General features: G+C 35.8%; 1 protein-coding gene across 9 annotated transcripts in view; it reads right to left on the bottom strand.

Annotated features, from left to right (window-relative positions):
• The window catches only part of MIA2 (MIA SH3 domain ER export factor 2), a 100,073-nt gene that overhangs the window by 22,698 nt on the left and 61,811 nt on the right, over window positions 1–15,564 (bottom strand). For 7 of the 9 annotated variants that reach the window (XM_024116619.3, XM_028495764.2, XM_024116630.3 and 4 more), the window contains 8 exons: window positions 14,945–15,067; window positions 12,736–12,844; window positions 11,475–11,521; window positions 10,528–10,618; window positions 7,120–7,258; window positions 2,814–2,915; window positions 1,779–1,839; window positions 967–1,002 (listed from right to left, as the gene is read on the bottom strand). In XM_024116619.3, coding sequence (XP_023972387.1) covers window positions 967–1,002; window positions 1,779–1,839; window positions 2,814–2,915; window positions 7,120–7,258; window positions 10,528–10,618; window positions 11,475–11,521; window positions 12,736–12,844; window positions 14,945–15,067 — 708 coding nt within the window. Of the gene's footprint in view, window positions 1–966; window positions 1,003–1,778; window positions 1,840–2,813; window positions 2,916–7,119; window positions 7,259–10,527; window positions 10,619–11,474; window positions 11,522–12,723; window positions 12,845–14,944; window positions 15,068–15,564 lie in introns of all 9 variants that reach the window. The other 2 variants (XM_024116603.1, XM_024116605.2) reach the window with 1 other exon arrangement.

The following is a 15,564-nucleotide window of genomic DNA, read 5'->3' as shown; positions in this document are numbered from 1 at the left end:
GGGAAGGACTTTGATATTCAACACATATAATCTCTCACTGGAAGTTGAAATCTCCATTCCAAGAAACACCCATGCCTAAAAAAAAAATTACCTTCCAAGCTTCAGTATAACAACAGTGATAATTTAACAGTTAATATCTACTGGGTGCTTACTATATGTCAGGTACCTGGCTAACAGAATTATCTTATTTAACCATCACAATAACTCTATGAAATAGGTACTAATGATATCTCTGTCTTTAGGTAAGGAAACTGATGGTAGGTGATAGAGTCAGAATATCAACCAAGACAGGTTGACTCCAGACCCCATATTCACCCACTGTGCAAACTGCTTCCCCTTGAAGACTGCAAGGGACAAATCTTCCAAAGGCCAGCTATTAACAATAGTTCTTCATTTTAGAGGGATCATCCTGATCATTAGTCAAAATCTACATGCTTATCACTTCCTCATACAGTTCCTCTGGAGCACTGACATGTCATTTCTCATGATGGTCTTTTTCTTAAATGTGTAACAAATAATTCAACAATGAGAATCAGATACCTGAATTGTATAACTTTTAGAATTAGGAGAGGCTCTAGATTATTACTTAGTACAGTCCCATTGTTTTACAGATGAGTAAACAGGCCCAGAGAATTTTAAGTAATTTGTCCACAAGTAATTAGTTGACAATCCAGTGCCTGAAACAAGTCCATGAACACTACCTCACCTTCCCCAAAGAGTATAAGCTCCTTGCAAAGAAGCAATGTGCTGAAAGCAGAGAAGGAAAGGTCAGATTTTGTGAATAACTGTATCATAACAAAGTATGTTCATACGGAACATAATTTCACTACTGGTGAAATTAAAAGAAACTGATTTCTTTAAACACCACCACTTTTCTCAGTTTTAAAAGTGTACTTTTTACACTGCTCATTTAAATTAGGAAAAAGAACAATTTGATGAAAAAGCCTAAGAAAATTTAATACTTACCCAATTATCATGTGCTTTTTTCTCATGAGAAATAATCTGAAAAAGAAAGTCATTAAAATACTACTGATAACAATTTTTTTCAGTGAAAAACATTCACACCTACCACTATGATTTAGTACGCAACTCATAAACTCAAAAATAACTCAAGGGCTTCCCTGGTGGCGCAGTGGTTGAGAGTCCGCCTGCCGATGCAGGGGACATGGGTTTGTGCCCCGGTCCGGGAAGATCCCACATGCCGTGGAGCAGCTAGGCCCGTGAGCCATGGCCGCTGAGCCTGTGTGTCCGAAGCCTGTGCTCCGCAACGGGAGAGGCCACAACAGTGAGAGGCCCACGCACCTCAAAATAAATAAATAACTCAAGCATCTCTAAAAAGTCAGCAAGTAACATTTTAAAGCAAATTTTCACATACATATGATCTACTCTATTATACTTTTAAACAAAAACTGAATGTAAAGACAACTAAAATTTTTGTCTAGTAACATTTCTATTTTACACAATTATCAACTACAATAGGAGGTGCCAACTAAGAGACAACTAGCCAGACTAAATATAAGCCCCCAATGCTGATATATGTTTATTTATTTATGCAACCCAAATTCCCAAATGAGCAGCAGTTCACATGGCAACTTTAAACAATATCTCTTGTTCCAGAATCTCTGCCTCCCTAGAAATGTTCCACAGCCATATGCAAAACCTCAAGAGAGTAACTATACTCCTGCATCAAAATAAATACCAATTCAAACAAATCACAACTATTTTAAGTCACACACACACACACACACACACACACACACACGCACGCACGCACATACCTGTCCTTGATAAGAATGAATGGTTCTGTCCAATTCTTCTTCTAGATCTTTGGCTCGCTTTCTATAAAGAACAAATAATCATTCTACTATTAACATATACTAAGAAATGACAGAACACACTATCTCTACTGAAAATATTAATTAAAACACCTAGAGTGCTTTGTTTCATGTAACTCTAGAACTCCACATGTTAATCACCTTTACGAGGTTCTAAAGTATATTTTTTCCTGATATAATTTCAACATTAATTAAGCTTTAGGAGTACTACTACTTGGGTTTACCTAAATCAAGATCATGAAAAGCTTAGATGGTATACTGGCTCATTTTTATTTTTAAGAAGCATAGTATTGGGAGATTTATTCAGATTTCATATAATCTTAATAGAACTCTAGGAAATTAATGATCTGTAAAAAATAAATTGTTATTTATTACCTTTATAAGACTAAAAAGACAATTCCTTCTTTTGGATAAAATTCAAGCTTACTCTTCCCAATGTAAAATGAAGTATCACAGCTATTTGGAATATTGCTGAATCTTGCCACTTATTTTCTCTGGGTTTTTATTATATCTATTATTTTACCTTAGCTCAGTGAGGATTGAGCTAAGGTAAAAACTAGACTTATGGTCTTATAAACACTTCTTCATAACTTTCATTAAGGTTTACTCTCCTTTTGGTGGCATACTTCTCAAATTGATTAACATTATATACATTCTTGCCCATGTGAACCAAAGAGGAAAGACCTTAAAATTAATCACATTCATAAAGTTCTTAACATTAACATAAAATAGGATTGCTCATATTCAAATCCAACTAATGTGACAGATTTTAAATCGCACACACTGAAAGAAAAACTTTTCCTTTTTATATTTTCTGTATAATTGCATAATAGCAAGACATCTAACTGAAAAATAATGAAACAAAAATATGTGGGGTTTTTTTTGGTTGCTTTATTATTTTTTCTGGTACTGGGCTTTTGGATACCCTTCCAAAACCCCTTCCCACCTTAGAAGAAAGGGGTAAAATATATTCAGTACCTATAGGTCTCCAGCTCTTCAGCTGCATGGCTGATCTTTTCATCTGCTTTGGAAAGTTTCTCCTCTTTCTCTAACCGGTAATTTTCCTCTGCTGTTAACTTCCTTAAAACAAAAAGTGTTTTATTTATTTTACTATATGTCATAAAATAATCAATAATCAATTACTGCTTCCCATAAAGCAATCTGCAAATACCAGTAAAAACATCACATGCAAGAAAAAAAAAATGTACCTGAGTGTGGAATTTAATATTATAGACTCAAATTGTAAAGCACCTTGTCTAATACAGTACTAGTAATACAGAAGTTTCAAGAGTTTTCTATAAGAATTTATCACAGAAATGATTATCAAAGGTAAATATTAATAAAAAATATTATGACTCTATATTATTTACCAAGCTTTCTAGTATAAAGAAGTATTACATTTATTAGACAAGAAGTCACCAACTAATGAACTATGTTTCAATAATTTTTAAATTGGTTGTTGTTAAAATAGTGATTGGTCTTCCAGGCCAGGACACATGCACACACACACACACACACACACACACACACACAAATGAACCCAAAGTAAATAAAATTTAGTAATAGTAGTCCAACTTACTACTTCTACTTAACAATAATAGCTAATTTAATGAGCCTGTGCGCATATGCCAGAAACTCTTCTTTCACCTCTCTCTTTATTATCTTATTTAATTATCACAATAGCTCTACAAGAAGGGTACTGTTTACAAGAAGAAAAATGAAGCCCAGAGAAACTAAATAACTAGACCAAGGCATACAGTCAGCAGTTAGTGACTCCATTATACTACACTACCCATGTTGTTTCACACAGTATCATTAATAACACTGGTCTCTCAAGATATACTTGTTGAAGCCCACAGGAAAACATATTTGGAGTCGCACCTGTGGATGCGTCACCTTTTTCATGAGCTTTGGATAAGAACATGACAAACCACTGAAGAAATTCTACATGTCAACAATAAATGTTTTATATTCCACACATGACATTACCTATTGCTTAGGAAGCACTCCCCAACTCAATCATTTCACAGGTGTTATAAGAAAATAAAAGTCATCTCCTTAGGAAAAGCATGAAAGTGTAGTGGGCTTGGAGATGGAAGAGAGGTGTGTTCTTACTGTATAGACTGTATGATTAAAAATGGCCAGAAATTTATGAAACCCCTCCAGTTGAGAGGTAAAGTCTATGAACCCTCCTCTTGAATTTGGGTGGGCTCATAAACGATGGAAATTGAGAACTGAAAACATTTCAAACTAATGAATGAAATCGCAATGTGAGCAACACGCATACAGCTAGGATTTCTGCTCAGCTTCCCATCCTTGCTTTGAGTATCTACAGAGAATACCTTTTTTCTTTGAAAGTTTAAACATTACTCATTAAATTTCTATAATCAAACATATATTTTTTTGTTCAAAAGTATTCCTTTCACCTCAAATAATCCCTGTTATGTCCAAAATTTACTCACAGTATCTTTCATCCTAACCTAAAAAGAAGGACTCATTCCTAGGTTTACTGACAGAAACCATGAGGCCACCCTCATGGTAGCTCTTCCATTTAGTCAAGTTTATTTCTCTTTTATGCCTGGAGCAGTCCCAAGTGGCCCAGAAGTCCATGATGAATAGAAAGGTTGTAAACTCTGAACTGAATCCAAAGCATGATTGAAGTACACAGTTTGGTAGTCAAAGAGACTAACAAATCACCTAGCATCCTGATGTCAGTGAATTTTTAATATTCTCTACCAGTTTCCGAACACATACAATAGAATCTCATTATTCCCGCTAGTTATGGTCTATAAAGTCACCACAAATCCTAAATTAGCAAATACTGCTCCTAGGGGAAATACAGTGTTAGATTCCTATGAGCTCTGATCACAGCTCTTTTATCATTAATACATAACCCTGTTGTATGTGTTTCTGGTTAAAGACACCTTATTTAATATATATTGCTGATTCGTAACAAGGAACTCATGGCCCACAGCATTATAACCCATGCCTGAACAAAGTTTATCTGCACATGTATTTTCTCTAGAAGGCGCACCCCTGCCTTCCTGCACTTAGCAACGCTAGACAGCACTTCAGTACTACACTTGGGGGCCATTTTAAACAGCTAAATCACCAAAAAAATAAAAAATTAAGATGTGGCCCTAAATAAAGAACACTTGTTTACAGAATGAGAGCTGAAACAAGAAGGCAGAGTTCTTGTTCGACCTCAACTGGGAACATGCACACTGGGCAATTCAAATTTTCTGCCATTCTGTGCAAGTCTACAAATGACCACTAAAGCTCTGCAAGTATTGATTTTCTTTTTAAAGACTTTTTTATATACATGTTTATTTATATTTATTTATTTTTGGCTGTGCTGGGTCTTCATTGCTGCGCGTGGGCTTTCTCTACTTGGCGGCGAGCGGGGGCTACTCTTTTGTTGTAGTGCGTGGGCTTCTCACTGCGGTGGCTTCTCTTGTTACGGAGCATGGGCTCTAGGCACGTAGGCTTGAGTAGATGCAGCATGCGGGCTCAGCAGTTGTGGCTCGCGGGCTCTAGAGAGCAGGCTCAGTAGTTGTGACGCATGGGCATAGCTGCTCCGCGGCATGTGGGATCTTCCCGGTCCAGGACTTGAACCTGTGTCCCCTGCACTGGCAGGAGGATTCTTAACCACTGCACCACCAGGGAAGTCCCACAAGTATTGATTTTCGGTTACAAATAAATTTTCACAAGTAGGTGAATTTACAAATACAGAATCTATGAATAATGAGGATCAACTGTAAAAACTTCCATTAAGTTATAAAGAGGCTTGAAAGTCTGTTACATTTCCTTTAATGACAAAAAAACACGTGATATAGTGTTATTTGGAAATCTGGTGTCTCCAGATATTTTATTTCCTTTAATGATGAAAAACATGTGATATAGTGGTACTTGAAAATGTGGTGTCTCCAGATAGGTATCTCAAGGGTCTTCTGTGTATCTATGCATTCAAGCATCAGCATACACACACATACACACACACACAAACACACACAACCTTTCAATACAATATATAAAAGCACTAAACATATTTATTCATATATTCAACAAATACTTATTGAATAACTACCATGTGCATAGTTTCAGGCACTGGGAATACAGAAGAGAAGAGAATGAAGTAATTGTCTCATGGAGTTTACATTTAATGTGGGGAAAATTTTAAAAAAAAAACATAATCAATCATCAGAGGACAATGAAGAAAAATAAAGCAAGATATAAGATAAGCGGATAGGAAGGGGCAGGTATTATTTTAGTTACAGTAGCCAGGGAAAGATTCTTTGAGGTTACATTTGAACCTAGACTCAAGTGAAATGAAGGATTGAACCTTACACAGGGGAATAACCACTCCAGGCAGAAGAAACAAGTGCAAAAGGCCCTGAGCTACAGATGTGCTTGGCATGCTAAAGATCATCAAAAAGGCCAGCATGGCTGGAAGATAGCAAGGGAAAAAGAAAATGAATAAGCTAAAATTAAAGAGGTAGCAACAGGCCAGATCTTATAGGGTCTTGGAGGCCATGATAAAAGCTGTGGGTTAAATTCTGAGTGTGATGTGCAGGCACTTGGAACTTCCAAGCAAGAGAGTGACAATACCCATAATTTATGTTTTAGAGGGCTATGCTACCGAAAACACATGCAGAAAGTTAAGAGTGGAAAGATGGAGACCACTCATGAGGCTACTGCAATAAACCAGGTACTAACAGATGATGGCTGGGATCAGAATAGCAGTGTGGGAGACGGTGGAAAGTGGTCAGATTCAAGACAGAGGAAAGCTGACAGAATCTGACAATTGACTGAATGAAAGAGAGAAGGCAAGGATGGCTTAAGCACCTGCCCTGAACAATTCAGCAAATGACACTGCCTTTTACTGAGACAAGGAACACTTTGGCTGCAGCAATTTACACAGGGGAGAGGAATCAGTTTTATATATATCTGAGATGGAATTAATGGATAGTTCAATTAGTAAGATGTCCACCCAGATTCCCAGACCTAGCTTGCAATATTGGGAAGTTTAATTAGCAATAACTTGCTGACTATTTATTAGAAGTTAAAGAGGATTTTGTGAACCAGCCTGGAAAGTCTACTATCATTTATATTTTCTTCCTTGAAGAAAAATGTGTCAAAATCAAATAACTTTCTTAAAAATAAACCGATGAAAAGCAACGCAGTCATAAATTGAGAACTGTGAATAATCACATAAGCTGCATATGCAACACTTTTAAGCTACTTACTTCCCACTCAGTGGAGTTACCAACATAATTTTTATTACCTGTGAAGTGTCATTTCATTTTCTTGATACAGTTCAGTCATTACTTTAAGTTTCTGCTGAAGCTTTTGAGTCTCACTTTCAAACTGTGTATTTTCTGACTGTAAAGATGCTTGTTCAGTCTGGAGATTTTTAATACACTCTACAGAAAAAGTTTTAAAATCACAATTAAAGGAGCAAATATTCTGAGTTCCACAGTAACATTTTATAAAAATAAAAATTACCAAAAATAATTAATAAACTAAATTCTTTGCAACAGAAAATCTATAAGGCATTTCATTCACCTAAATACCTTTTTAACATTTTAAAGAGCTATATAAATTATTATAATTTTTTTTTTTTTTTTTGCGGTACGCGGGCCCCCCACTGCTGCGGCCTCTCCCGCCGCACAGCACAGGCTCCGGACGCGCAGGCCCAGCGGCCACGGCTCACGGGCCCAGCCGCTCCGCGGCATGTGGGATCCTCCCGGACCGGGGCGCGAACCCGTGTCCCCTGCATCGGCAGGCGGACTCTCAACCACTGCGGCACCAGGGAAGCCCTAAATTTTTTTATTATTTAAAAATTTCCTTTAAAAAAAAATTTCCTGGGCTTCCCTGGTGGCGCAGTGGTTGCGTGTCCGCCTGCCGATGCAGGGGAGCCGGGTTCGCGCCCCGGTCCGGGAGGATCCCACATGCCGCGGAGCGGCTGGGCCCGTGAGCCGTGGCCGCTGGGCCTGCGCGTCCGGAGCCTGTGCTCCGCGGTGGGAGAGGCCGCAGCAGAGGGGGGCCCGCGTACCGCAAAAAAAAAAAAAACTTTCCTAAAACCTTCAATATTCTAATTCTAGCATCTAATTTTCAGTCTAGGAGACAAAAGCCACTAAAATTCTCAAAGTTTTGGTGATGAGGGTTTTGAAGGCAAATATTTTAGTTCAATATTTTCCATGAAACTACTTCCACATGATGAATAATGCATGTTTTTTATCTAGTAAAAACTTTATCCATTAATACTTAGCTTCAGCCCAGCCTCTTTTTAAGCCAAAATTTTGACATGTGTTATAAATCAAGCCAGAAATTTGGATCTTCTGATAACAAATGCTCCAAAGTCTTGCTAGCTTAAACCATATCAAGACTGGAAAGAAAAATACCAACTTTAGCTTTGTTTCAACTTAAAAGAATTATCTATGGACCTAAAATTAACAATTCTAATTAATTATGACTATTTTATAATTAGTGCAACCACTGTTTTTAAAACCTTATTACTCTTCCAACATAACTCCTCTAAGACTGAGGTCATATCTCCCCAAAAATGTGTATGAATCACCACTATACCATATATCTTAAAACAAGGCAAAACACTCTGCCTGAAGAGGGCAGTTTCAAAATCATACTAAAAAGCATTAAAATTTTATTAATTACATGTAATAGTATACAATTATTCTAAAACATCTATTAATTAAAGATATACACCAAAATGATAGTTTAAGTAAATACCTTAACATTAAATGATTAAATGTGCAGGAAGTTGTCCACATCTGTCTTTCCACAGAAATTTTAAAATCTATATCATTTAAAAAGTCTGTTGACCTACGCTTTAAGCCATTGCCACTGTTAAGTCTTAACAATTCTTAACAAGCCATTGTTAAGTCATTTAACTGACATTAATGTTGGATATTATCTCTATTAAAATTGGATCATCCGGCCTTCCCTGGTGGCACAGTGGTTGAGAGTCCACCTGCCGATGCAGGGGACATGGGTTCGTGCCCCGGTCCAGGAGGATCCCACATACCGCGGAGCGGCTGGGCCCGTGAGCCATGGCCGATGAGACTGTGCGTCCGGAGCCTGTGCTCCGCAACGGGAGAGGCCACAGCAGTGAGAGGCCCGCGTACCGCAAAAAAAAAAAAAAAAAAAAAAAAAAAAAATTGGATCATCCCTACTTTAAAAAAAAAAAATTAAACCAACAGTTAAATCTTCATTATATTTTTGTACTTCTACCTTAACTATTTTGTTTCAAATCCTCTGTATCTTAAAAGAGGACTGTAAATGATTACTGAAAAAGGCAAGATCAGAGGAGAAACAGTTTAGAAGAAAACTCTCCTGTTATGAATAGAAGATCAATTATAGAAATTTATCTTTCATGACCCATTAAAAAAAAGAAAGATTTGGAAGAAGCATACAAACACAAAGTCTCCAAATACTACTTTTAGAAAATAATAATTTGCCAAGAAATTTTATTAAGTGATGGGGTAACTGGTGAGCAAATTCCTTGCTACTCTAGCACTTACTACAGTTCCTCACTGAGAGCCTGTTAATGTACTAAAATATGGCTTCCTTGAAAGCAGGCTCCATATCTTTTCCTCTTGTAATTCTCCCATGGCTTTTAGCACTATGCTTTACATATAGCAAAACTTTATTTTTAAGTTAATATTAATGTTTTTCAAAATCCAAAAATAATCCAACTAACAGTATCATGTGAATAGGGCAATAATAATTTTTTAAATACTCTGTATCTCTGGTGGTTCAACCTTTTCAAAAAGTGTCTTATTATAAATACAGTTCACTTATTTTAGAAATTTTTGAAAATACAGATAAGTACAAAGAAAACAGAATCTGTCCCATATTCAAAGAGAATCATGGTTGACATTTGAGAATGTCCTTCCATTATTTTTTTTATGCTAACAGTTATGGTGAATTTTTTTTTTTTTTTTACAAAATGGAATGTTACTTATATCAACTTAAAAAAATTTCAAACATAACTAACTGCATTTGCTTACTTTAGGGAAAAAACACTACAAGCAAAATAAATTAAAATCTTTTCAATAAGACAAGCTTCAGTTCTACGGGTCTAACATCATTCCTGTATGTGCTAATATAGTATGCATGTACATTAAAGGAAAAAACTATTCTGTAAAAAGATCTGTAAAATACAGTAGTACCACTACTAAAAATCAATTTTGCAGTTAACAAAGTTTTTTTTTAACATCTTTATTGGAGTATAACTGCTTTACAATGTTGTTAGTTTCTGCTGAATAACAAAGTGAATCAGCTATATGTATACATATATCCCCATATCCCCTCCCCTCTCTCTTGCACCTCCCTCCCACCCTCCCTATCCCACCCCTCTATTAACATTTTTAATTTGCTACTTTTTAACAACTAAAACCATACCACATGTATGACACTGAAATTCAAAGGTAAGTACAGTTTTACATGTTTTTTTAAAATAATGCCATTAATTTTATATAAATATGGAGAAAATGATATGGCTTTACCAACAAGAATAAAACCTCATGACTAACTTTTCACAGATAACCGACAAAAGTAAAAGTAAAAAAAAAAATCAAATTGTATCTCCCCATAATTGATTCAATTAATGTACCATTCTCTATAAGATGTATTTATTTAGAAAAACTTTATAAGTATGTAGATCACCTACCTGTAAGCTCTTCTTTTGTTTTATCAACTTCAGATAATTGAGTGTAAATTTGGTTTCTTTCTCCTTCTAGGGTTTTTAAAGAAGCTCTTAACTTCAAAGAATGGGAGAAGGAGAAGGAATAAAAGCAATATTAATCAATTATACCAAAAAAACAAAAAAATCTCAATACACCATCCCAATCCCTTGAAGCTCTTTTACACTCTGATGAAATTATTGCCTAGACTACACAAACCAACAATGTAGCTTCCATCCTGGAAAGTTAGCAAAGACATCAATAGTTGTAAATCTCCAAACAGGAACAGAGAAGATCAGTGACAGATGCGTGAATAGTGGCTAACTGCTTTCAGCACGTAAGATATTTTTTTTTGTTTTTTTGTTTTTTGGGTTTTTTTTTTTTTCCCCTGCAGTGGAAGCTTTGGAGTCTTAATGACTGGACTGCCAGGGAAGTCCCAGCACATAAGTTTTGATTAAAGCAACCTTCAAACTACATTACCAAGACTTCACATAGATCAATAAAGATCAGGATACCACTGCTAGGATGAAAAAGGTTAGGGATAAACCACAAGAAAATGAATCTAATACCTACTTCTCAAAATAAGATATTAGGCAATAGGGGATCAGAAAATACTGAGACCAGAGGATGAAGAATGCACAAAGAGGGAAGTATGGGAGAATATATAGTAAACATTCTTAATATATTCCTTATCCAAAGAAAGGAGTGTATACCTTGAAAAATTTTATGATAAATTCTAAAAATTAACAATATGAATTTTATAATAACAATAGTTACTATAAAAAAGAAAAAAGCAATTGAAGAAAATTCTGATCACTTCTAAAAATTCTATCACTTCATGGTAACTATAAAATGGACTTTTAAAACAGTTACTAGGACATATGGATGTTTATTTCTTTCTCTATATTCTTTACATTTCTGTAGTAATGCAAACCTTAGCAGCATGAATCAGTTTCCTCAAAGCTCCTTTTGGTTGATTATCTACAGTGAAAAACAAAAACAAAATAATAAATTGAGAAAACAGTGCAATGCCACAACAGACATTCAAATGATTTTATTAGTTCACTCTACTAGAGCCTTATAATCCCTCTTCTTGCTACAATAAAGAATTTAATATAAGGCAGAGCAGCCTCGAACCTGCTCCCAGGAAGCTAAACTAAAAAAGCACTGGAAGTACCATAGTATCATCTAACAAGGTTCTTCACCACTACCTCCAAGAACAGATTTATAAAAGGGATTTGGTATTCACCTAAATCCAGCCCACCGTCTCAATTATTCTTAGAATCCTTCAGCATACAAAATATGAGTGGAATTATACTCCAAATTAAAATAACATTAAAAAAGCATGAGTTTTCTCATTAGAAAAAGAATTATTTCTTACAAGATAAAGCAGAAGTGAAAAAGTATAAACAGAACTATACGTATTTACTTTGAAATGTACTTTTCTTCCAACACATTAATGCTATCATCAAAGAAAATCTTTTAAAAAAATCACACCTTCTCCTTAATATTTGTTAATTATACAGGGTACGGAGGGAGAGAAAAGAGAAAGGGCACAAAAGTCAGAAGAACTATCATTGGGGGAAACTGGATGAAGATACATGAGACTTCTCTGTACTGCTTTTACAACTTTCTGTGAGTCTATAATTATGTCAAAACAAGATGTTCTTTTTTTAAGTCAAAGGAATTGGTTTGAAAATACCCTAAGTGGCTATAGTGAACCTAACTTTTGCTGAGTTTCCAGACTGCAACCAGCAATGGCAAAAAGAATTTGTGATGGCCAAGATTAAAGTACTGTAAACATCTGAACCATCTAAAAAATAGGTATCCTGAGGCATTCATTTATATAACACTCGTTTTTCAAACTACTCACCCAGCCATTTGATCAGCTTACAGTACAGGGAAAAACAGGCATGGAAATGATTATGATGCAATGTGAAGAGTGCTGTAATGTACAACATATAAAAAGAACAGAGAGGAAGAAGACTGAAGGTCTATCTGAGGGGCTGAAAAAAGATTTACTGAAAAGGTGTTATCCCAGCCAAAACAACCATAAGGGATAGTGAGAGAGGGACAGAATATTACACAAGTATATAAAGAACATGGTGCACATGGGGAACTAAAAGGAAATACAAGAGCCAGTCATCGTTTTCGGTAAAAGAGGATAAGTCATGACTTAATACTTAAGTGCGCACCATTCCCTGAATCACTCTTCATTTCCAATTCCAAGTTATCATCATCTGTTATGTCTTCTCCAAGCACAGCAGACCAGTCTTTCATCTTTTGTAAGTGCTCAGTCAGAGACTTGACATTTAGCAAAGGGGGAGAAAAAGAGAGAGGGTAATACCTTACGCTAACAGCTTTACAACTTCTGAATGCATAGTTGTAGTCTAAAAATCAATCCACACAGATTACGGTACAGGAGCTCTTATTCTCCACCTGGCATAAAATATGTAAACACTCTCAAAAACTAACATTTATTTACTATTAAACTCTGCAAGTTAAAAGTCAAAACTGGTTATTCCTAAATCAAATACAATACTTGATAATGGCCCATTTTTGCTAAAAGTATCACATGACTATAAACAAAACATTTCTTACGTGATGTTTCTCACTTGCCATAGTAAGACTGGTCATTAACATGAGAGTCAATTTTGTGTGAAGTCAAACAAATCCTCAAGTGAGGTACATGATATAGGAAAAAATCACAGATTTCACAGATTCAATTTATTCAAGTAAACAACTAGCTGAGGAGCTCAACTGACATAAAGAAAAGGAAATTATAAAAGAGAATCTGAATTGGAACATTAGAGGTTTTCCAACAGTACTTTTTTGAATTTTCTTAAATAAAGGAAGATTTTCTTACACCATAGAGAATAAAATAGACTGCCCCACGTATTTCTGTGGAAGGACCCACCTAAAAAAACCCATTCTGCTCTACAATTTCCACCCTTCCATCTCCTCCCTCTTGAGTTCCAGGCACAAATATCATGGCCTACAACTCTGAGTAGAGCTTGAGATTAGAATCTCAATCTTGTTCTGTTAGGAAGAGTCCCAAGTTCTTTAGTAGTGTAAGTTTAGGGAAAAAAAATAAAACAATATGCCAAATTATGAATACAAATCCTAAAGATGGAATCTTAAAAACATCCTTAGTAGCAACATAAATAGCATAAATGTATAGCTTTCAAGATGAAAACATCCACTTCACTGTGCAGATTACAGAATGTTAATTGTACAGCTTATTACTTAGTATTTACACCTGAGTATCTGTTTGCAGCTTGAAAGTATAAAATTTAAAGGGTAGGCAGGTGGACATATATACACTACCAAATGTAAAATAGATAGCTAGTGGGAAGCAGCCGCATAGCACAGGGAGATCATCTCGGTGCTTTGTGACCACCTAGAGGGGTGGGATAGGGAGGATGGGAGGGAGATGCAAGAGGGAGGAGATATGGGGATATATGTATATGTATAGCTGATTCACTTATAAAGCAGAAACTAACACACCATTGTAAAGCAACTATACTCCAATAAAGATGTTAAAAAATAAATAAATAAAATAAAAGGGTAGGCAGGAAAAAGTGGTCGGAGGGAGAGACGGGGCATAGGAAAAAAAAAAATCAACAAATCCGAATAGTAATATCAACTATTTTATTCCTATTGGAGTCAAATTTCAATTAGATTTACTTAAAGTATTCCTCTCTGTAAAAGTACATATATCAGTTAATCTAGTATTAAAGACATTCAGCCAATATACATAACTTCATTTGTCCAGTTTATAAAATTCTTTCCAACCTCTTATCAACAAAAAATGATAGCAATCTTAAGATAAAAGGTAAAATCCAATATCCTTTGTCTTTCTTCACTAAATACCTAGGCTAAAATACAGAGGCGAGCAGAATAAAGGACACAGGGAATATAGGTGTATATATACTACAAATCTACAAAGTCTTCAAGGAACATTAGGCAGCAAGGATAACAACACTGGTACAAATTGGAATGTATGCCCAAAAGTACACTTCCTCAAATTTGGCCAAGTAAATTATCAAAATAAAAGCTGCTAGGGCTTCCCTGGTGGCGCAGTGGTTGAGAGTCCGCCTGCCGATGCAGGGGACACAGGTTTGTGCCCCGGTCCGGGAAGATCCCACATGCCGCGGAGCGGCTAGGCCCGTGAGCCATAGCCACTGAGCCTGCGCATCCGGAGCCTGTGCTCCGCAACGGGAGAGGCCACAACAGTGAGAGGGAGAGGCCACAGCAGTGAGAGGCCCGCGTACCACAAAAATAAAATAAAATAAAATAAAAATAACATAAAATAAAAGCTGCTAAAAACAAAACTTTTCAAATTTCATAAATTAGTATAAAGTTCTAGCTTAACTCATTCACTAAACCAGCAGGGTCATTTACCTTAATATGATCTTCTTTATCACATAGAACTTGTTCCACATGTACTTTGGAGTCTTCGAATGTTATTTTCTGTTTATTAAGTTCATTCACTTGTTTTCTCCATTCTTCAGCTTCTTGTAAAAGCTAAAATTCAAACCCCAAATAAAAAGAAAAGCAACTCATATTATCTCATCATACTTATGTGTAGGTACACTTATTTATATATCTAAGGTGTATCATTAATAGAACCTCACAAAAAGTACCTCATGTTATCTTATCATACGTAGGTGTAGATGCACTTATTTATATACCTAGGTGTGCCACTAATAAATATACAACACAATGTGTTACTGAGAAGGGAGAGAGAAAGGGAGTGGGGAAGGAGAGAGGAAGGAAAGGAGGAATGGAATAAGGAAAGAAAGGAAGGAAGGAAAGCGGGAAGGAAGGAAGGGCTCCTGTTTTCAAAGAACTTTCAAAACAGGGGTAAGGCAAAATAAGACACTTAAACATTCTTCAAATGATTTACATAATAAACTTATATCAAATAAAAAGCTTTCTAAGACAAGCATATTTGTTAGATTCGGCCATTCCTTACCATTCCTTATATCCCATATAACATGCCATACCTTACTTGTATTAAA

This window comes from Physeter macrocephalus, chromosome 11 (genome assembly GCF_002837175.3).
Source record: "Physeter macrocephalus isolate SW-GA chromosome 11, ASM283717v5, whole genome shotgun sequence".
In the NCBI taxonomy this organism is placed as follows: domain Eukaryota; kingdom Metazoa; phylum Chordata; class Mammalia; order Artiodactyla; family Physeteridae; genus Physeter; species Physeter macrocephalus.
This window is presented reverse-complemented; position numbering and strand designations above follow the sequence as displayed.